Source organism: Thalassophryne amazonica, chromosome 5 (assembly GCF_902500255.1).
Source record: "Thalassophryne amazonica chromosome 5, fThaAma1.1, whole genome shotgun sequence".
Taxonomy (NCBI): domain Eukaryota; kingdom Metazoa; phylum Chordata; class Actinopteri; order Batrachoidiformes; family Batrachoididae; genus Thalassophryne; species Thalassophryne amazonica.
In genome coordinates, this window is record NC_047107.1 from 50,574,954 (window position 1) to 50,598,790 (window position 23,837).

General features: G+C 41.1%; 1 protein-coding gene across 1 annotated transcript in view; it reads right to left on the reverse strand.

The window, feature by feature from the left end:
* The window catches only part of setbp1 (SET binding protein 1), a 121,760-nt gene that overhangs the window by 77,180 nt on the left and 20,743 nt on the right, over positions 1–23,837 (reverse strand). The window contains 1 exon segment of the mRNA XM_034170178.1: positions 20,113–20,705. Within this exon segment, the coding sequence (XP_034026069.1) occupies positions 20,113–20,547 (435 nt within the window). The 5' untranslated portion in view covers positions 20,548–20,705.

The following is a 23,837-nucleotide window of genomic DNA, read 5'->3' on the forward strand; positions in this document are numbered from 1 at the left end:
AGGAACTCCACGTGTCACGGCGGAGCCGCATGGCGCAAAGCACCGCCGTGATGAAGCCTCACAGGACATGTTGGGGCATGTCGAAGGTTCAAGCTTGGCTGATGCAATCACACGTGATTTAAATCCATATGGTTTTTGAAAAAATAAAAAGGTCCGATACTTTTTGGACAGACCTCGTATTTTGGGGAGGGAACTCACAAACAAACAAAAATAAATTACGCTAACATGAGGTGGCTTTTCAGGGGACTGGAAAAAGCCATATTTTGAAAAACTGTAAGGGAAACACTTTTGCTATTATACGTCAAATGACAAAAAACATAAATTCTACAAAATGGCAAATTTAGCTGGACTTGCCCTCCATCGCTATGACTACTATAATTACAGTTCTCACCTTAGCCCCACTGGAATGACAGTTATGGCCAGAGGACAAAACTCAGCACTCAACATTCCATCAACAATGAAACTGTTGTCATTCCACTGTGTTGTGTCGAAATCCTTAAAATACTGTTTAACATTTGCACAAATCTGTGACTGACAGGATAAGCTAATGTTAGCTACACATACTGACAGAGCAAGCTAACTTTACTGTCGCATAGATAAATTGAGCTAAATTTATTAGCTTCTCTAAATGACACTATTTCACGTACTGACAGGGCAAGCTAACTTTAGCTTCAGCAACTGACAGGATGTATTAAAATCAGCTTCTGAGACAAGAAGACCAAACATTAGTAGTAACACCTGATGCGGCAACCTAATGTGAGCTTTACATACTAACAGGACACGCTAACGTCAGTTTTACAGACTGACCTTCTGTCACACATGGAACTGACTACATTTATATAAGACAAACCACCTGACAATGGCAGAGATTTGACATTCACACCTGAGTTTTTGTCATGTAGAATTTGTCACTATGTCTTTGTGGCACAATGCAGATTAATGAATAAAATGGCATATTAAACAAGTGAGAGAGACAGACAGACAGAGAGAAAGAGAGAGAGAGAGAGAGAGAGAGAGAGAGAGAGAGAGAGAGAGAGAGAGAGAGAGAGAGAGAGAGAGAGAGAGAGAGAGATGGCACAGAGCCAGGACATTTTGTGCACAGAGCACAAACAGCAATAAATAAAATAAAATAAAATAAACATTAGGGCTCATTTATGAAGCAGATTAATTAAGAAGTCAGCGGAAGTACACGCTGTGTTGTTGTCTTAAAGCACAAGAAGAGTAAGACTGAGAGGGATGGAAAAGAGAGAGAGAAAGAGAACGGTTTGTGCAGGTAGGTCAGGTCAAAAACTGCATGAAGCTCTCTGAAAACAAGAGAAACAGTGTACAGGAGTGAGTTATTCAAAACAGTGTCAGTATCTAACACCAAACTGTGTTTCAAGCAACTTACATGCTAGCACACTTACACAGCACTGACTGCAGCCTTTAAACATGAAAATCATTGCAACCATTGTTATTAAAGTATTGCTCACAAATCAAAACACTGAGATTGTAGTTCATTCTCTTGTTTATTTATGTTTCATCACCAAAGCGGACAACACTTGTGACCTAATGAAGCCCTATTTAGCACAGCACTTAAAGCATTCCTTTTGATATGGGCTCTAGAACAATGATCCGAAACATGGATGTCGGAAAGGTGTTGAAAAGTTCCAGAACAGTGCTCTAAGTCTGCTGTCATTAACTTCCAGAAGAGTTTACAGAAGAAAATTTTGGTCTCATCCCCAGTCACACGTTCTATCTATTCTTTAATTCTAGAATTGCTTTTCTTGTTGTTCCTTGTTTATTAGCTTAACTTGTTAGCTGACACTGACATGTAGGCGGAGCTCACCAACAATCAAATGACGTGCTCTGTGGTCAAGTGTCAAACCAACTACAAGTTCAAACAAAGCTGTTCATAACTTGTCATAATCCATCTAGAATCCCAGCCCAGTCTCACGTTTTTTTTTTCATCCTCCCATCACGAAATGATTCACATTTTTGTGATGGGGTTTTTTTAAACTCATTATTACTAATCCTACTCCTACCCCCAACCCTAACCTTAACCATAACCTAACCCTACTCCTTCCCCCAACCCTAACCATAACCACACCACCACCACCCCCCACCCCCACTTTTAATTTTGTGCAGCCATCACGGAATGAATTACATTGAATTGCTGCTGCCGTGACGAAAATGGGGCACTTTCGTGACAATATCACATACCAATAGATGAATGTATATTTCGTGCTGCTGAATCACAACATGCCGTGAGACTGGGTTGAGCATCCACAAACCATCCAGCAGGTGGCAGAGATGCTGAGAGGACTATTACACAGGTGAAACACGGTCACCTTTTTTTATTGATCTGGGCCATGAAAATTAACCACCATCACATCATTTCATCCTCACTATCTGTTCTTTTAGTTTAGCTAGTTACAGGGCAATAGCATATGCTGCTTTTGAGTTATTCCTGACACAACATAAACTCACTCACCCACTCCAGAAATCAGTCACTCATCTTTTCTGGACTTTCGTTGGCATTGTTAAACCTTCACTCAGCTTCGTTCCTGCAGTGGCCGATTTGTCAGGATTTTTAAACTGTTGAAAAATTTGAATAAAGGGCAATAAAAACCTCAATTCGTATATCGTTTTGCTGTCGTTCTTGATGGTTTTTTATCGTTTGCTTAGTTTTTGTAACGTTAGCGTTTAGTTTGACTTCGTTAAACCAGCTGAATGTTTTCACATGGTACAGAAGCTGCTTCTGAGCGTTGCTTCTGAGAGCTGCTTCTGAGCGCTGCTTCTGAGCGCTGCTGCTGCCGCTGCGTTCATGTGCCGTTGGAAATTACAGGGCAAACTCAGCCTGTTTGCTTGGATTTTTTTTTTTATATCTGGGTGGGGGGTCAGCTTCAATGGGCTCAGGCACCTTGTATAGGCCACAATTAATCTTTTGTGTGGATGCAATTAATTACACTATGTAACACAATTTTTGTTCCTGGCTTCTAAGTGTTATATTTCAACTGCTTATGTCTAAAGTCTATGGAAATATGACTACATTCAGCACAAACTTTGATTTTATTTTTTTTAACATTCTAGAAGGTTCTAAAAGTTTCTTGAAATTTCTAGATAATTCTGGAAACTTCTAGAAAATTCTGGACAGTTCTAGCAGTTAAAGAATATTCTAGAAGACTACTCAGTAGTAGTAAAGGCGAATCGAGAATATTCTTGAAAACAGACAAATTTCAAAATATCATTGTCCTGATCACAGAAGCAAAGTTTCTGTGGAATAACAGCTATTTTCTATTTATTTAAGGCATAACAGGTTAGGAAAACACACTGTGTACCCAGGAACAAAACAAAAATAAAAATTTGTTTTGCCACAAGTAACTACTGAAATTGAAACAAAAAGTTGTATAATTTCCGACGGTACTTGAATGCAGCATCAGTGGCAGCAGTAGCTCCTGCGTGCACGTATTATTTTTTATTAAATATAACAATATGAGTGTAGGAATGACAATCCAGCCCTTCTTTACATGTGGCAACAGGTAGATAATTCAAATGATTATATAAAGAACTGTTCTGGAAGGCAGAATTTCACATTGTGGATCAACTGCAGCTCGCGGAATAACCGCACATGGGGAGTCAATACGCATTCACACGGACTGATCAATTTACTGCTCTGATATATTCAGTCATCTTTACACTTACATTTATTCCCCATTTTGACGGTTTTCTGTTATAAATCAATATATATGGCTTAGTAACATAATACAGTGATATAGCAGTGACCACATCGCACCAGCATTGTTTTTTTTGTTGTTTTGTTTTTTCAACTGGAGGAAGACGCTGCACCCAGCATGTTGTCAGACAGTGTGGATTCTAATGATGAAGCAGATGATCCCTCTTTTGTTCTGGACGAGGAACCACAGCAGGTGGGTCCACCGACGTGCGGACAGATCTCCACAGCTTCTGTTTGCAGTTTCTCCAGGACTCAGGCGCTATGAGCTCCGTCCCAGCACCGAGTCCTGGAACTCAGAGATGCAGACACACACTGCTCCAGCTGTGGCTCCAGGCATGTTTCATTTCAAGCGTTGAGATCGTTAGCTTCGGTTTTGTTAAGTTCTGCTTTCGTCCCTTTTGCGCTCTTGCTTTGCAGGCTATTCAGCAATAAAGCTCTTTGTCCACCTTTTCTCAATGAATTGTGACTTTTTTTACTTTTTCCCTTCGTTCAGGAATCGACGTATGCCGTGTGACTGGGCCATAAACCCGGCAGATTCACTAGGTGATGGCAAATATGCTTTTAAGTTTACTGAGGCAGGCCGAATAGTTTGTGCTGAAACTCCCACACTCCGACCAGGGCTTCTCTGCCATGTTCGTGCCGGCTGTCTCTGAATATGGTCAAATTCCACGATATCACTCAAGGGTTCAAACAAGACTGCGCTGCCCTAGTCAGCCAAAGTGTAAAATGGGCCATAATGAGCAGTATTAGCTTTAGCATGGAGGATGAGATGCTGGTAAGGATTCATCTTTAAATTAGAATTAAATGTTTGAAAGAGTAAATGAGAATACTGTTGACTATTCTGCAGCTTTTGGATAACATAGACTGCTCAGGTAAAGAAAGATCCATCGTGTTGATGCTTTAAACTTGCTAAAAGCAAACACATCCAATTTCTCCTGACTGATATTAGCTTTGCCCACAGCTAAAGGAAAATGCACCCTACCACACAAAGTTCCAATTTAAAAACTGCTTTTTCATAGTGCAATTTCAAATGCATAACAAATTATTCATTTCAGTGCATGCGTTTTAGCTAGCATATGTATGTGCCGTGTTGTGTCAACGTCAAACTAATAACAGAATGCCTGCAAAAGTGTGTGTGCGTGTGTGTGTGTGTGTGTGGGCACGTCTGGAGGAGTGATACGGGGGTTGACCCAGGAACCAATACGTTAGAACACACACATCTTCCACACATTCATCTTCCAAACACACACAGCATGCCCAGACAAAGAGCTGTGTGTGAGAGGATGTTCAGCATGTGTGTGATGTCAGCTGGAGACAGAGAAAGGGAGCCCATCATATCGCATTTATCTGTGAGTGTGGGTCTGTCCCCTGACACAGTATGCCTGCTCGCTGACCCCCCCGGTTATTGATGCCTGTTACCAAGATGATAAAAGCAGGACTTTCCATTTATCAATAAGCAATCACACATTTCTTTTGTTTTTTTTCCCCGCTCATCATCCACTGTTGCCCTGCAGTTATTATACACGCGATAATACGTTTCACTGTTGTTCTTAATTGCATGTTTTGTATTGTTGAAAAGGTTACATATTGCTCCTTTTGAATATATTTTTAATGAGAAGAGTTTTACTGCATAGCATTACAAGGAGCTGTAACAATTAATAGTTTTCATTGATTATCATTATGGTTATTGTGTGACAACAGAATGCAAGATGTTAGCATGAACTCAGATCAACTACATGCTAGATAGTAAGTTTTAAAGTTTAATGAGTGTGTGTATATACCTGCAGAAACATCTCTACAAAATGCTGTTGGTTTTAGCTAGCTAACGTTAGAAGTTAGTCAAGTTACAAAGTATAAGCTGTGTGTGTGTGTTGCTGATCACCTAGTATAAGCCTAAACTTCAGAAATTAATGAAACTGACATTTCAAGCTACACTTCAAGCTTCATGTAACTTCTAAACTGCACATATATTGCGCGAGACAGAGAAATTCAGCAATACAGACAGACACAGCTACAGTCACACAAAATCCCTTCCACAGAGTTGTGTGGGCTTATCATCTTAGAAGGAAAGTTTTGGGATGTAACCTGTTAAACATTCAGATCACACATCAGATCACATATAGTTAAGTTTAGTGTTTGGTCACGTCTTTTTTCACTCTAGACTGGAGGTCATGTCATTATATTCCAGAGTGGATGTCGTGGTTCTAGCTCTATTGTAGACTGGAAACATAGGCTCACGGCAGTTTGCAATGGCATCACATAAAGTGAGCACATCTATTAGATTCTGATACCCTCACAAAATGTAATAAATTTTTGTGATGGCATCATGGTCTAATTTCAGAATGGTATTCCAATGTAGCATATCACGAAGAAAGTAAGTTAGTAAAGTTTATTTGTATAGCACCTTTCAAGACAAAAACACAAAGTGCTTTACAGGAATTTAAGAAACACAGAAATAAAAATACAGAAACTAAAAGCAGCAATAACATAAAACTAGTTAAAAGCAAGTCTGTACAAACAGGTCTTGAGCTGCTCCTTAAAAGTTCCAACAGAGTCCACGGAATGTAGGCGTAGTGGCAGTGCATTCCACAGTTTAGGTGCCACAGCCTCAAATGCACAGTCTCCTTTGGTCTTCAGACTTGACCACTAGGTTCAACCAACAGGTTCTGGTCTGAGGACCTCAGAGACTTGCTTGTCACTGATGTAAAGTGGCATATGGAGTTCACTGATGTAAAGTGGCATATGGTTAGGGTTAGACTGCCCCATCATGAAAATCTACTACATTTCATGATGGTATCACAATCTAATATGGTGAGACTGGGCTGAGACTGATGGTTTCTACCCTTGAGTGTATGACGTGGTTGTGCTCTCAAGTGAATGTCGCATATTTACACGCAAAAGTGGAGGGCATCCATTCCTGCTCTAGAATGGATGCCACATGGTTCTGCTCTACAGTAGATGTCACATGTTTCCGCACTAATGTGGAGGTCATGCATTTCTACTCTGGAGTGGACATAATGTGTTTCAGCTCTAGGACGGATGCCACGTAGTTCTGCTCTGGCATAGATGTCGTGTTTCTGCTCTAGCATGGACATCATGTGTTTTCACTCTAAAGTGAAGACTTTGTATTTCTGTTCTAGAGTGGAGGTCATGTGTTTCCATTCCCCCTACTGAGATATCCCATAATCCCTGTCACTGCAGTCAAAACAGCACAGAGAATCAACATGACAACAATTGTAAATGAACATTATATGACCAAAATGTAAATTTTTATGCTTTTCATCACGTTAATAAGAGACTGCTGCATGAGCCCCTGAAAACTTGCTAAAACAAATATTCCAAATAATCCATGTCTGCTATGTTTAACTTGCGTAGAATTTAATAAACGCAAACCGAATTTCAGACATCTTATATATATTACTCTGGAACAAACTGGACAAACAGTGCTGTAAAGGACAATAAGCAGGACGTTAAAGAGCAAACTTCACTTTCCCCCAGAATGACAAGAACAAGAAGAGATCACGGCTCACAGCAATTCTCATTGAAAATGACGGAGAGACATTCTGAACTTCTCACATGTTTATATAAAACAAACACAATAACAACATCTATAAACCCAGGTAGTATATTCACGAAAGTTTTAGGCACAATATATAGAGTTTTATGTTGCGATGTTGATGCTGATGTCCGTGTGCAGCGATTAAAGTGCAGCCTGATCAGAGTGTCTCAATGCAGTTCTGAATATAAATGACATCTCGCAGAGCGGCAAACTCTTCGAAGTTTTGTGAGATTTTGCGGGATTTGATACCTCAATAGGGCGAATTCAAGACTGGAGCTCCATGTTCTTCACTGTCTGCACCCAGCTCCATCTAAATTTTACATACTGGTTAAAAGCTGACAGCATTTACTGTTTTCGAGTTATCATGTTATTAACATATGTAAGGGGTTGGACTGAGTCATCGATTCACTCACTGCATTGTGGAGGGCATATGCATTGGCTTTTCCCAAGCCTAGGAATAGTAAGTTTACTGTATTTCCTATAATAATGTGGAGGTCATTGAAAACACACTTTCTAATTTAGTCATCTAAACAAAAATCAGTCAGCTTCTCATACACTGATTCGGATGTTGTGTGGGTCTCTGGTTTGCAAAGCAGCTGCAGTTGAAGGACTGAAGTGGTGTCATAGATGCTGAACGTGGAAATGGTGGTTTTGTTGACATGTAGTTATTCGTGGTCTGAGGGTATGTGGTCGGTCATTCATGCTGTTTGTGTCATTGTACTGATTCCACACAACACCAAAATAGTTGACAAATTGACACAGAGTGCTCATGCTACCTGCTGCTGTGTGCACAAACAAAATGACACTTGTCCTTTCTCTTTCATTTAAGGTAAGACACTCATGGTTCTCCCCAGACAATGGAATAACTGAGCTATGTCGCTGTACTGCCGCCACAGTGTCGTTATACTGTGCAGTCATCTCAGAATCTTACTTTTTTTGGGGGGGAATTTGACGATCTATTCATCAACCTTCGTCAAAGCCATTTAAAGATATCAATCGTGACTCATCATTCTGCTGATTAAAGTCACTAACTGGGACTCTTATCTGTTGTTGCGGCAAGAAACGAGAATCATCCACTGTTTCACACCGGACAGTTTTTATTTGTTCCTCATTAACGTGCCTTTATCGCGGGGCAGTGCGCAACAGCTCTCAGGCATGGACTGAACCATTAATATCTCCCACTTTGCCGGTTTGTAAACTGAAGATACGGTTCCTCATGTGAGGAAAAAAATCATAATATCCTCTGTGTTGTTCTGGGACTTTGACTGATTAAACATCTTTCATCCAAATGCTGCCGCTGTTATCGTCTGTTACCACTGCGCGCCTCTCCTCCAGGCTGCAGCTCACTGGCAAGCTGAAGTTACGGTCCCTCGTGTAAAGGAAAAACAATAAGAATATCCTTAATTTGTTGTTTTTGTGAGACTTCACTGATTAAGCACTTTTCCTCCAAATGCTGTCATTTTCTGCCACTATCACGTCTGTTAACGTCTGTTGGCAACTGTGCGTCTCTCCTCTGGGCCGCAGGTGCAACTAATGAGACACCCTCTGTCCGCTTGAGTCGGCTGCTCTTCCGGAAAGGTTCCGAATGTCCACGTGTTTCGGGTTGTCTGCTGAAGCATGTATCAAGCCCAGTTGTGGTAGAAAACCACTAACAAATACAAACTCTCTTACTACGAGAAAACAACAGTAACGTGATCATGACGACATGCCGTTTGTGAACTCCTCATCAACAAAATTATCTTGGTACTGGAACTTCATTTTACAAATGAAAACTCGCCATTTCTGTTGAAATTTGCTAAATCCTCAACCATGTGAAAGCATGTCTGAAACGCACACATTCAAAATTGTCCATAGGTGTGTTGGTTTGTCTGTATGTGGCCTTGCGACAGACTGGCGTACTGTCCAGGGTGTACCCCGCCTCAGGCCCTATGACTGCTGGAATAGGCTTCAGGGTCCCGTGACCCTTAATTGGTGTAAGTGGTTGAAGGTGAGTGAGTGAGTGAGTGAGTGAGTGAGTGAGTGAGTGAGTGAGTGAGTGAGTGAGTGAGTGAGTGAGTGAGTGAGTGAGTGAGTGAGTGAGCGAGTGATAAACTGATCAGTTGTTTAAGAATTATATAAAAATACAAAAGGTTATATATAAAAACTCACTCCTGTACAATTTCCATGAATATGTAAAGTAGTAATATATACTAATACCATTTTTGTAAAGTTGGGAATGTTAACATGGGGGTGTATGATGTGCCTCAAGTGGCCATTCACGGAACTACAGGTTTTGGCATTTCTGTGTTGGCTTTGTTTTTCAGCGCCAGAGCTTGTAACTTGGTTTATCCTCATTATACATTCTCATAATCTGGTGAGTTACAAGAACATTTATTGTTGTTTTGCGTTAATGTGGAGGGGATTGAGTCATTCTGGTTCACAGAGGCAGAGAATTTGCCTGATACCTGTTCTTATTTGAATCATTTCAGCTATTTCTGCCCTAGAATGCCTAAAAAAACAAAACTCCATGTTGTTCTTTCCATCATTCGACATTCATTCTTATCTCTCTGTCTGTCTCTCCCCTCCTCTGTCTATTAGAGTCAAATCTGTGTCTTAATGAAAATCTATTGTATCCTGTGCTCCCCCCACCCCCCCAATCCCCACTCGTCACTACACCGCCACACACACGCACACACTCCCTCTGAGGGGGCCCCTTAACCAGGCTCTCCATATGCCTGACCCCCACCTCCTTTCTCCTCCACACCTCCCCCTTCTCCTCTCCCCATCTCCTGCTCACACTCTGGCTTCTACTCTGTTGCCGCTGCCCCACGCTGCCATCTGCTCCGAGACAACAGAGCGTAAAAGCGGCCGCGAGAGGGAAAACCAGTGGTGGAAAAAGAGGAAGACATGGGAGAAGAAAAGGCCAAAGAGAAAACACAGAGAAAGCGAGATGAAAGATACGCAGAGAGATGGAGATAGAGTGGATGTGGACACAATACAGCAGCGCATGGAGGCTGTCCATCTGCTCCCCCCCCCCCAGCCCCCCCACCGACACACAGTCTCACACACACCACAAAGAGAGTATTTAACCTCAACGCACACACATTTACGGAAAGAGAGCGAGTCCGAGAGCGCCAGCCCAGCCTTTCTTTAACCCGTTCCTCCCTGGCAAGCCTGCCCGCATTACACCCTTAGAGTGGCAGGTGATGGGCGGATGGAGGGAAAGGATGCAGCTGATGGAGGAGGAGGTAGAGTGGGAGGACGGTGCAGGGGATGAAGGAGTGAAAGTGATATAAATCAACATCAACACATCCTCTCCTCCCCTGCCCTCCCCACTCCTCAATAGAGACTAGCTTGCTGCCCCTGTCACTATGACAACACATGTCAATCATATATGACAATGGTTTTTGAATTAGCGTTTGATCACTAGATTAGGATGGTGTCCTCAAAAAAGCAGAGTGAGAGAAATCACACATAGTCTCATATGAACCACCGTATCGGCCACGTTGTTATCGTTGCCTTATTTGGTGAAGATTTACAGTCAGCTGTACTTCCAGTTGCGTTGTAGTTGATGCAATGTTCATAACACAAGTGTTAAAAATATATCCAGTCAGTGTAAACTACACTGGAAAACTCGAAGTAACACAACCATATCCTACTAATTTTAATTCTCCTGAAGTGGCCCACAGCAATGTAGAATATCATCCTTCTGTCCAACACTGTGTCGGGCATCACACTAGGGGTGGGAACTTTTAGACACCTCACGATTCCATTCAGTTACCACTCAGAGGGCTGCGAGTTTATCATAAAATGATTATCAATGCATCTTGGTGCATATTTTTTTTTTAACACATGATTTCTTTTTTCTCAATGTGGTACTACTCAGTACTTTTTGAATCAAAGTATTTGTAATAATCCATATTGAATTTATTTCCAAAACATTCTTTACCACCTCAGCCATATTTGCACCTGTGTGACTCCTGTGTGACTCTCATTTATTGAATCATGTGGGTTCAGACTGAGCCCATGTTTGGATTATTACCACTCACAGCTAAAACGGGAACATACATTGTGTTAATGGTGAACCTTCCTTGCACTGCTGATTTGCTGACACTCTTAAAACCACAGAAAACATGACATGTGGCATCCGTTCTCATCTTGTGCACATATTTTCCTTTTAATTGCACTTTGGTTTCAGTGAGAAGTTTGCGCATAGAACAACACTGTACCACAAGGCATGTAAAAATACAATAAAAATAGCAGTGGAGATGATTTTAGGTAATCAGCCATGGTAAAAAAAGATCTATTTAGATTCTTTCTTAGCCCTTTATGAAACAGAAGAATAAGTCTGCTTTCAGTAGAGCTGTCAACTAACTGATGGAGGGTGAAATAAAAGCAGAGCTTGCCACAATGTAACTGTTTTGTGTTTCTTAGATTCTGAAGTTAAAAACTGTATTCAGATGTAGCCAGAACTTGTCGTTAGATGTTTGTTGTCCTGTAGTGTTTCTCTGTTTTCTTCACGCATACACTCAGTACCTGCAGATGCAGACGCGCACTGACTCCTCCAGTTTTTAAAAAGACAGTGGCTGTAATGATGTTGCGTCACAAATGTACAAAAGTACATTAAGAGTACAAAAAATGATTTGAGTAACAGTAGACAAACATGTTTACACAAGGAACATGGAAAGTGCTCATTAATGGTGGCTAGCAGCTGTGTTCCAACCCCCGACATTAACGTTAAATTTATTGACACGTGAATTGGTTCAGAATCACCAACGTCTGCATTGCAATGCATCTATGAATCAAATTTCCCCCCACCCATACTTCACAGGGCTTCGTATGCTTCCATATTTCAAAGGTCCACATGTTTGACATGATCAACATTCAACAACGATAACCATCATCACATTTGTGTTTCTTGATTCTTCCATTTGTCCAACTACAGTCAATAAGCAGCTAAGTATAGCATAGCACTTAGCAGTGCTAACTGTTAACTGTCCCATTGAGATTACATTGCTGTAGTCACGCCTCATTGACACATGTACAAATAAAACATAATTGCCAGGAGCTGCAAAGTAAAACTATTCACTATGTGACAGTGATTGAAACTTCAATGGACTGGGAAAAAAAAACAAAAACAAAACACTGGATGTTGGTGATCTAATGCATTCAATTTTGTCTATATGTGATAAGGTGAATTCATCATAGAATGTCTGTCTCTTGGACTAATCTGGAACATCTTCCAGGTGTGTGCTGTTTCAGGTCCCCTGTACCCAGTGGAGGGATGAAGCAGTACGTCCTGAAGAATATCTTCACATTACATAAGCAGTGCTTTGTCCTTGTCACTGTGATCCATTTTTCATTGTTGATGACACTGTTGAATTTCTAGATTTGGACAACCTGGTCTCACTGCAAGTCGTGACTCAGCAGCAAGAAATATACATTAATCTATTGGTTCGTGATATTGTGACGAAAAGCGCCTCATTTACATCACGGCAGCACGAATTCATTCTAATTCATTCCGTGATGGCTGCACAAAATTAAACGAGAAGCGGAGGTCGGGTGGTTATGGTTAGGGTTGGGAGAAGGAGTAGGGTTAGTAATAGTGAGTTAAAAAAAAAAGTCAAGAAAATTTGACTCATTTCGTGACGGGAGCATGAAAAAAAAAACGTAAGACTGGGCTGGTTTTGGATCACCATACAATTCAGAATTTCGTGAAAGCAAGGAGGATTTGTAACGCCAATTTAATCTAATAATCTGCTTCAGATCTGTTCTAAGCACTAAGCATGTTAGTACTGTGATCTAACTAGGTTAGAAAATCAGACTTAGCATAGCTCAGTAAGTTGCTAATCTCGCTTCCTAGTACACCCCTCAATACTAAAATTCCCGTCTACTGTATTTACCTGGAATGATCTTCACCAGGAACAATGTGGTTCTCAGTGAGTTTACAGGTTGTCTTCACCCCACTGCAGTTTCATTGTGTGTACAAGCAGAGTGTACGTGCATCGTTAGTCCGCCTATATCAGTTTCATCTGAGTATGCAGTATAAATATCATAAGGCACCTTGAAAATTGCACAAATTTGTTTCCCACACTGCCCCGCAATTCGTTGTGCCAGTGCGTTCCCGCTTTGTCTCACTTGACACCACGCTTTCTCCTGCTTGACGCCACGCTTTCTCCTGTTTGACACCACGCTATACAAAATAATCATTTCATAGCCGATAACGCATTTGCTCTCAGAACTTGGCTGACGAAACCATTCTCTCATCGCTCCCAGAATCACAGAGAAATTATCTACAGCTGCAGGTTGTCTCGTGTGCGTCGTGCGGTGGAGAACACATCTGGAATCTTGTCTCAAATTTATTTAGATTGTAACGGGTTGTTAAAACCGTTGCATTTTCATTCCTTCTCAGGAGTAAGATCATGTATCTGTAAAATTATGTTTATTATAGATGTAACATTTCATCATAATCTTTCCGATGCCCTGCAATGACACACAGTGACATGCAGTGTTTTTGAATAGGTTGCGCAATGTTCACGACTAGTTCACAAAATCAATGCGTGCCAGAAGTTTTGGACATTTTGAAATTTTCTTTGCGCACTGGCACACAGCCGCTCACGGTTCCCACCCAGTTTACAACAGATTATGGCGTGTTTACTCACTGGCACGCCAGATTGCATGCCAGTGCAGGAATCAAATTTGTGCAAGTGTCAAGGTGCCTACACAACACACATACATACAACTCTGCCCTTGGCTTCATTGCTGGTCTATGGTGCAGTCGCTTCCTGCTTTCACACAACAACACATTCTATCAGCACTACACCTGACTACACTACACTTTCAGACCAACATGTCCACAGACACACAAATAAGTTCCAATTCTATTTGCTATTTACATGATGTGGGCGCTAGACATAAACAGGGCTGCAGCTATCAATTATTTTAGTAATCGAGTATTCTATCAATTATTCTGGTGATTAATCGAGTAATCGGATAAAAAGTACTTTCGCGTTTTTAAACAACATCAACAGTCCAGGGTTCTGCCTAAGCAATGGCACAATGTTGCTGCACCATCATGCAGATTGTCAAATTTAGTGTATCCCTTTCTGTTTTCCTGGGTAATTATTTATTTTTTCACATCTTTACAAGTTTTGAATCTTTCCCGGTGTTAGGAGCTCAACACTCCCCTGACACTGGACCGTAAGCGCAGGCGGTCAGTGTAATCCTCAGTCAGGCTGCATGTGAACGTGAGCACAGCCTGTGAAAAAACGGGCTCTGGAGTGCAGTTTTTCCACAAAAACCACACCGATAAATCCGCTCTGCATCCTGTCAATGAAAACTTGACTTAAAGCTCACGTAGAGGGCCGAGTCTATAGATTCGCCCGGCGGCCGAATCTATATTCGCCCAATGTGTATTCGCCCAATCGTTGGCTGAATAAGGCACAAATAGTCTATTCGCCCGACCATGGTTGAGCCAAAGTCTTGACATTTTGCTGAAATGGAGATGGGATGTGGTTTTCCTTTTTTGATTTTTTTTTGTTGTTGTTTTTTTAAGGGTTTTTTATCCCTCTTTCTCTGCAGTTCAGCAGATGCCTTTCAGCTGGAGGTTGAACATGCAAGCCTCACGGTCACTGTTTTTATTTTATTTTATTTAAGTTACTGTGTTTGTGAAGCGTTATGTGTTGCCCAAAAAAGCGAAAATTAAAAAGTGAAACACTCAGTGCGAGTCTGAGCAAAACACAGACGAAAGAGTGGACTTCTTCCAGAGACTGGTCAGTGTGACCAGGGAAGGAGCTGTGACTCCCCCAGTGTGAGGGGAGTGCTGAGCCCCTCACACCAGACTCACTGAGCTTTAAATGTGGAGTAAGTCTGTTTCAGATGATCAGCGTGGACCGTCTTTCTCTTAAAAGGCTTTATTTTACTCTGTGCGTCACGCTGGAAAGCTGTAGCTTTTGGTGCTACATTGATTAGTTCTAACATGCGCATGCTCTAGTCTTCTTCTGTTTTTAATGGGGACGTTACAGCGCCACACTCAGGCCTGGCATATGTACTACAACGTTAAACGTAGCTTCGAGGCACACAATTTGCCTCGAACATTTTTTGTAATTGAATTATTTGAGTTACTTGACTAATCGTTTCAGCCCTAGTCATAAAGATTACAAATCCGTTGGTTGTACACTTGGAATGACACATATACTGTGCTGTGTACTGCTTTGTGTCAGATGGATGATAGGATTGTTGGTCTTCAAATTGGACATCTCCTGTGATACTCTGAGATTTTAAAGGCTTAATTATTCAATTCAGTTAAAAAAAACTACAACAACAACAGCAGCACAGTACCTAAGAAGTACACTACCAGTCAGATGTTTGGACACACTGGGACAATATGTCCAAATTTTGACTATTAGTGTGTTTTGACTAGTTTTGACTATTAGTGCAACAAATGATTATTTGGATCATCGATGAATCTGATGGGGTTTCGAAACGATTAATCGATTAATCGGATTAGCGGGGAATTTTTTAAAAATGTACCAGGGAAACAATTTGTCTCTCCTTCCATCACTTTATTTAACAACAGAACATTATTTGAAAACTTAAAATACTTGAAAATCAACAAATTGTCAAATGTCCCTTGGCTGTTGAAATATAAAATAATAAAGAATAAACAGTTTATAATAAAGAACAAAAATAATTGTTTCAAATGGCATTGCTTTATCAAAGTGCTGAGTTGCCATAAAACAACATTGAAACATATAAATGTTATAAAATATATGGTGAAAAAAGAGGTATTTTTGTTGCTGCAAATAAGAAATTAGCATAACCAGTTAATCATAAAACCTAAATCAAAAACTGTAGCCTGACTCATTATATGTGCACCATTCTCTGTATAACTTGTAAACTTGACACATGTGACTCATGTCTCTTTCTCTAAAATTGTATTGTAGCATTATTAGTTATTATTACTATTATTATTATTGCTATTATTATTAATATAGAAATAAAAATGAATTAAAAAATATAATTTGTAATACATTTGACTCTTTTACGACAACAAACGCTGAGCCATTAATTATTATACAGAAAACAAATGCACAAACATGCTGAAATGCCAGCAGCTTAATGCTAACTTTAACACTGAAAACGCCATAGACATGCTAATGCGTTAGCATCGGTGTTAGCATAAAATACATCTATCAACTGTTTCAGAAGACCATAACAGGTCTGTTTAACATAAAAAAGGTAAATATTCCTCACAGACACATGTTCTTTAGGGTTTTAGTGGGGAAAAATTAAGATAAAGCGAAATAAAACAAATGAAATCAACGAAGCAGCAGCTCGAAGCACTCTCTGGTTCAAGATTCAAAGCAAAGCTCGGTTGATTATATGGAAGAAACAAAACATTTGCGGTAAAACAAAGTTATTTAGCAACTAATCGATGACTAAATTAGTTGACAACTATTTTAATAATCGATTTTAATGGATTAACTCGATTAGTTGTTTCAGCTCTACTTGTTAGTGTTCTTCTAAACTGAATAGATGAGCAACAAGAAGCCTTGGTGAACTACTGCAGTCATTCCATTATCCCGTTTAACATTCCAAGTCTCTGTGAGTAATGTGACCATTTTCTTTGCAGAGCCTAGAGAAACGTGTGTTTCTGCCCAGTTTGGCCTGGCTTTTATCATACTCTTTATCATAATTTGGTGTCAGGTTGTGTCTTTACCCAATGGCAGCTGTTTAGTATACATTTTGAGTAGGTCCCCAGTGTTTGCTTGCACGATACCCATACAGCAAAATCACCAGTGTTCAATTAAGATACTGAAGTATCTTTGTGGATTTCACAAAAACCCTGGTGATACAGATATGAAGAAGAGCTACAGCAGACACACAAGATTAGGCCACTAGAAGCAACAACGATCTCACAGTCCTACAGAGCAGACCGAATCTTAATTACAAACAAAAAATGTAGCACAACAAATCCAGACAGGGTCTCACTTTAAGCTGACTAAATGAGGCTTTTGCGCCTGCTGCGCCTGCTCAGCTCTGACACAGAGCCGGCTGCCAGGTTTGGACACACACACCACTGTGTAGGTCAACATTCACCGCAAACACTCGATTCCCCCAAGGACCTGTACGCACACGGCGTCGCATGTACCAAACACCAGTGTATATGTAAAGAGTGTGATGGGAGGGGTTAAGGGGTGTGACCCACCAGCTGATTTCATGAGAGGAGGGGAGAGGAAAAAGGTCTCTGTGTATATGACCACAAATGGAGGGAGCAGACACCAGCTGTCACTTGCTTATGTCAGTCCTATTCTCGGATCCTGTGTGTGTGTGTGTGTGTGTGTGTGTGTGTGTGTGTGTTTGTGTGTCACTGTGTGATCTCAGCTAGCCACGACTGGTTTCAATTACGCAGCAAACTTTGACCCTGTGCAACCAAGCAGGGAAAGGAGCTACTGAGAGCGGTACAGGAGAGGTGGAGCGACTGAGAGAAGGTTTACACCCAGTGACCAAAGTTCTGGCTGGTTTTGCTGCACAATAAAAACGCAGAGATACTGTGTAAAAATAAATACACACAACAAAACCAGTCAACCATGACTGACCATGGTAAGGGTCATGACTGGCAGGGAGTTGTGTAATTCAACAGAAAACGTTTTTTACAGGTGTTTTGGTTCGGCACACATGGTTACCTAATAGATACAGTGAGTGCATGGGCAAAAGTTTTTTCTGTCTGTGGAACTCACTTTGTAAGACCATGTTTCCCTCAAGCAACTTCTTTAGCAATGGACTGGACATTGTTATTTCAGCCCATGAATTGGGAACATCATGGTTCCTTATTTAATAATTACATATGATGATGGACAAAGACGCGTCGCTCAGACGATAGCTATTTGCTGGCATAGTATGGAGCTGGTTGTACATTGAACATCTCCCAAGGTGAACAAGAAAAGGAGAGTACAGTGCAAAACCAGATCCCCGTGACATTTAAGCAGCCTCCATCTAGCAATTCAGACCAGGTGAAAGCAATAACAAATGTTTTAGGTGTTTTTACACCAGCACATAGTATGTGACCGCAGTCTCTTATTTGCAACACATGCTGAAAGTAATTAAGCATCATTACAAATTTCCCACCCTGTGTCGGTTAATAATCATTTTTAAAAAGGCAGTTTAATGCTGTGGTTCCTGTTGCCAATATACTAAAAATCTATTGAAAGTGACCTCAAAACCAAGGTACCTGCTGAACTATGACTTTTGTGAACCAGTACACCTCTACCTGGCTTGGCAATCAACCAATTAGTGTATGTATGTAGTACTTCCTCTAACAAGCCTTGCCCCATAAACATGACAAAGGTCTATAGCAATTATCAGCTTGTCTCCACAATAATTTTGTTCACCTTGTATGAGGAATTGCCAAGATACTTTTGGGTGAAAATTAATTATTGTAAAATGGACTCTACTAAGCCTTTTCTTGAAATAACTCTGCATTAGGTAAGTGGTTCCAATAACTGTGTTCTTGTGCACAGAAACTGAGTATTTATCACTATGATCACTTCAGACTTTCAGTTGCGTCCATGATCACCCAGGCAATGGCTGAGGCATTGCTCTGATTTTGAATATGAAGCATTCAGTACTTAGACAGTAGGCTGGATGACAAACTGTACCCCTCCCCAAACATTTTAGTCAAGTTGGCTTTGTTTACATTGTATAATTTAATTGAATACCTTAAAAAAGATGTTGGCTCAAGCTACTGAGCAAATAATGATGTCCACTCTACACATTTTTAATTTCTATGCCTTACCCCAACAAAGGGTAGCTTAACTATTGCTAACAAGGCAGCGTAGTCAGTATCTGGAACCATCGTTGCTGTTGAGCAAACACAGAAACAGGGGCTGTTCTAAATGTATTTACTCAAAACCAGAGATAAAATGAAACCTGCAGTGGATAAAGCTGTGTGGAAGACATGCACGCAGTGTCAAAACCATTAAAAGGGCTGTCACACTTTTGGACAACAAGTAATGTCACAATTTACACATATTTAATTTGTGATCATTTGGAGCCATTCGTGTGATGCTGTTATCACTCATCCTGGGTGGCTCCAAGTGACAAGTTTGAAATGTTCAAAAACAATTGTCACCATCGTGTTACTGTTGTGATGAATCAAAACAATGCGTATCAACTCGGAGTGAGCTCCCAAGAAGACATAGCAGGCTTCACTGCACCATGGCAGAATATTTCCCACAAGAACAGCTATGGGTAAGCAAAGAATAGAAAAGTGATCATCATCTTTGCACTCAACAAGATGAAGGAGTTGTCACAAAGTTTAAGAGTTGTCTAACACATAATTGATGGCACTACAACATCGGGAGGAAACTGATGTGGTTGAATTACAATGATGGTGTCGGGATTTTCGGGTTTTAGGAACTGATGGCCATCAGCAATCATTGGAGCCCAAATCATGTGAGTGTAACAGAGATTTAAGCAACACTTAATGGATGAAAACTGTTCAATTAATTTAGTATATAACACCATAATAAATGGATATATTAAACTTACCCAGCAATACCTATGAGCAATAAATACCTCTTTGACATATTCCATCAACACCAACACATTACTCCCTTGCAAGTGGATGTTTCACATATAGGACTCTAAAGAATGCCAATGTCTTTGTTGCCCACTTCTTGACAACATATTTTATTTAAAAAACACAATCAGTCTCTGTCTAAATGTCCTTGAATCCATTTCTAAGAACAGATTTCATTCTTACTTGCACTACTAACTGGTTCCATATGTTTGACTGACTTGCAACTGGCTTGTAAACTGCTAATTTGTGCCAACATTTTAGCAAGTGGTGACTTACCCTTTTTCTTGGTGGACCTCGTTCTTCATCCTTCAGACCGCGTCCAGCTCCTGCTGTACTTCCTGTTCGACTCTGCCTCCCCGTTTTGCCCTCTCCACTAGGAGGTCTGATTGTCATCCTGATCTCCGGTGGACAAATGTAGTTCTCAAGGCTTTTGGGGGGTTTCTTAGTACGCTTGGTGGTCTGGATCTTCAGTTTTAGACTTCCTTCCTGGAAACTGGCTTCCTTGATGGAGAATTCTTGTTCCTCCAGAAGCCCCTCCCCCTGCTCCTCTAACCCCTCCCCTTCGCTGATGGCACCAGTAATCACATCATCACCACACGACAAACCAATGCCACTTGCTCCAGCCTGGCACTCTTCATTTGGCCCCACCCTGCCACCCTGTAACTCCGCCTCTTTGGGTCGGGCTGAGCCAACCAGATCCCTTGGCTCCATCCACGCTTCCGCCAGAGCCAGTCAGGATTGGTGAAGCTGTGGCAGCCAGCCAATAGAGATAAAGAGAACGGCAGTCTGTGGGGCTGCCTGGTTGTTTTCAGTTAGCTACTGGGGTTGGGTTGGTTGTCCCACAGGAACACAGCAAAGCCAGGGAGAATCTGCAGACAACAGGTGAATGATATAATTAGAAAAAGAAGACTTGTCCTCTCTGTGCATGGCTTCCATTCCAGAGCTACCTCTCAGCACAGGCTTTCATCAACATCATTAGCTGGCTGTTATACTGCACATGAAGACATCTACAAGCTGCTCATAATTGTACAGATATACCACCATGCTCTAATTACCTCCACCAAAGAAAGTATGCTTTCACTTGTATCAGTTGGTTTGTTGGTTGGTTTTCACAAGGATTATTCAAAAACCTATGTAATAATTTTCATGAAATTTCATGGAGAGGTGCGGCATGCCTCAATTTCCAAGAATTTCTCTTGAAATAATATTTTAATGTCTGGGAACCTTCAGTTTCATGTGACTTGTGGATTATGTCACAACAGGTGTCTATGGGTAGTTTGTAGTTTTGGAGGCTGAAGGTTTGAAGCTTGCATTTGGCATCATGGAGCAGTAAATAAACTCCTTCTTTGAACCCCATTGTGACTTGCCTTCTTCATTTCCCAATCTCTACTTATCTGTGCTTCAAGCCCAGTTCTCACTTTCAGGAGTATCCCGGAGGTTCACGCTTTGAAACCTTGTGCTTACCTTGGAAAACCTTAGAGTGTCCGTGATGATGGATATTCCCTCACTGGGACATGGTCCGGTTTTAACCGGGGCAAGATTTTGGAAAATTATTTTTTCTGTGATGGACGTTGGCCTACTTTGGGAATCCTTTGTATTTACATGGAGACCAGGAGCTTTTGCGGAAGCACCAAGGTTGTGGTAAAGTTTTACTATGGTCATGCTGCATTTATGCACATTGCATGGCGCAGTAACACGTCATCACACCATGTGCTATGCCAGCACGTTACTGCAATAAATTGCACACTAGACCACATTTGTGTTCAACTGGGATCTTCACTCTCTTACGGTTATTACGGTTATAGACCGTGAGCTTCCGTGATGCATATCCAAGAATGCGAGAACGGAGCTTTACTCACTCTTCACTAATCTTCGATCCATCCCTTCTTCCCTCCAATCCCAGATCAGAAACAGGGGTGCAAAATAAGACATTCCTCTCCTCTGCTCTAAAACCAGGCTGAAGTTAGCCTAAGGACACAACACGGAAAAAAAATGAAAGAAGCTGACTCTATTTTTTTCACCCTTTTCATGAGAGCTCAGAAGGAGTGAGAGAGAGAATCACACAGGGGAAAAGGGAATGCTGCAAAGAAAGACGGAGGAAAGGAATCTAAATTCTTTCCCCAGATGTGGTTTACGAGCTGGTCTGGAAAAAAAACAGCGTCTGAACTGTTTTGCACACGCATGCGGTGAGTGCACACACACATATACACACACAAATAACCAATACACATACATTAAATACACTTAGAATGACAGTGTTGGTGTACTAGGATACACTTCTACACCCAAGCTGCTATTTCTGCTCTCTTGAGAAAAGCTTGTGGTAGACATCTCCCAGAGGATTCAGGGTTTTGGCCTTGGATGGCTGGATGTGCATAGATGTGTAGTACATACTTCCAGGGTTGCATAAACACATATGGACTTAGATGTGCTTACTTACCCACATGCATATAAACAGAAAGCAACCAAAACAAACACTGGACTACACTTCTCACTACAGCTCCAGGGAATCCCATAAGTCAATATGACATGAGGCATGACTGAGCTGGAAGTAGGGAATGCTGTCTCACACACTGAGCTCAGACCAACACCATTTACACTCATGTGAACCCAGTCTAGACCACGACCCTGAGCAAGGCTCAAATAAACCCCGATAGTCCTCAAATGCCTCACAGCGTTTACTGAGTATGACCCGCTCCATCACCCACCAATACACTTTAACTAAAATGATTACTCTACTGTAAGAACTGAACCTATATGTGTATATGTACATGTTTATTCTGTGGACTCTTACTCCAGCTCACGAGTGCTCAGAGTTATATATAAATCAGAGGTGTCATGAAGCAAAATGATACGTAAACTGAGCTGTTCAGGCTTTCGATGACTTCATGGACTCAGCTTTAAAAAGTGTGTCTGTGCGTGGTGAAAGTGTCACATTTGTTGAAAGAGTCAATTATCTCAGCAGCGACATTCACGTCTCTAGGATCTTGGGATTTGAGATCAACAGATGCCCAGGAAGAGCTTATGGAGTCATGGCATCACTGGACAGAGGTATTTGGTGATGATATTTGCAGGAGACTGAAGGTTCAAGTCTTTAGGATCCTGGTGCTTCCTCTCTTTCTGTTTCTTTCAATACGGTTGTAACACTTGGACCCTGACCAGTGACCTAAGATGATGACTGGATGTCTTTGGATACCCTTGAAATGACTTTGTGTCAACTGAAAAGCTACTTAGTAACACTGAGATCACATGTTCTACTGGCATCATGTGGGAATGTCAGCAATGACATTTTGGACACATGATGCACACTGGCACTTCACAGGTGCTGAAGTGTTGAGGACTCGAGTAACTGGAAAAAGCCTAGTGAACACCCATGTACTGCCTGGCTGCAGCAGATGCAGATGCAAATGCAGCTTCTTTCAGGAGGGGATAAACCAGTTGCCTATCTGGATCTGGATAGGCCAAGACCAAGGCTGGCATACCCAGGGCCTGTAGTGTGGTGGACTGCATGCACCAAATTATGCTTGCAGACCTGAACTGACCTGAGTTGTACAAACCCACGAATAAAGTGGTAAAATCTATCAGATCCTTTAAGCCATGACATTCCCTCAGTGAGCAGGTATTACTTTATAGTAAAATGCTCACAAATTTTACTGAATTATATTTAATGTCATACAGTGCATCCAGAAAGTATTCACAGGACTTCACTTTTTCCACATTTTGTTATGTTACAGCTTTGTTGCAAAAATGATGAAATTCATTGTTTTACTCAAAATTCTACACACAATACCCCATAATGACAATGTGAAAAAGGTGTTGTTTTTTTATATTTTTGCAAATTTATTAAGACTTTAAAAAAGACTAAGAAATCACACGCATATCAGTATTCACAGCCTTTGCCATGAAGCTCACATTTGAGCTCAGGTGCATCCTTTTTCCTGTTTCTACAACTTAACTGGAGTCCACCTGGGGTAAAGTTAGTTGATTGGACATGACTGGGA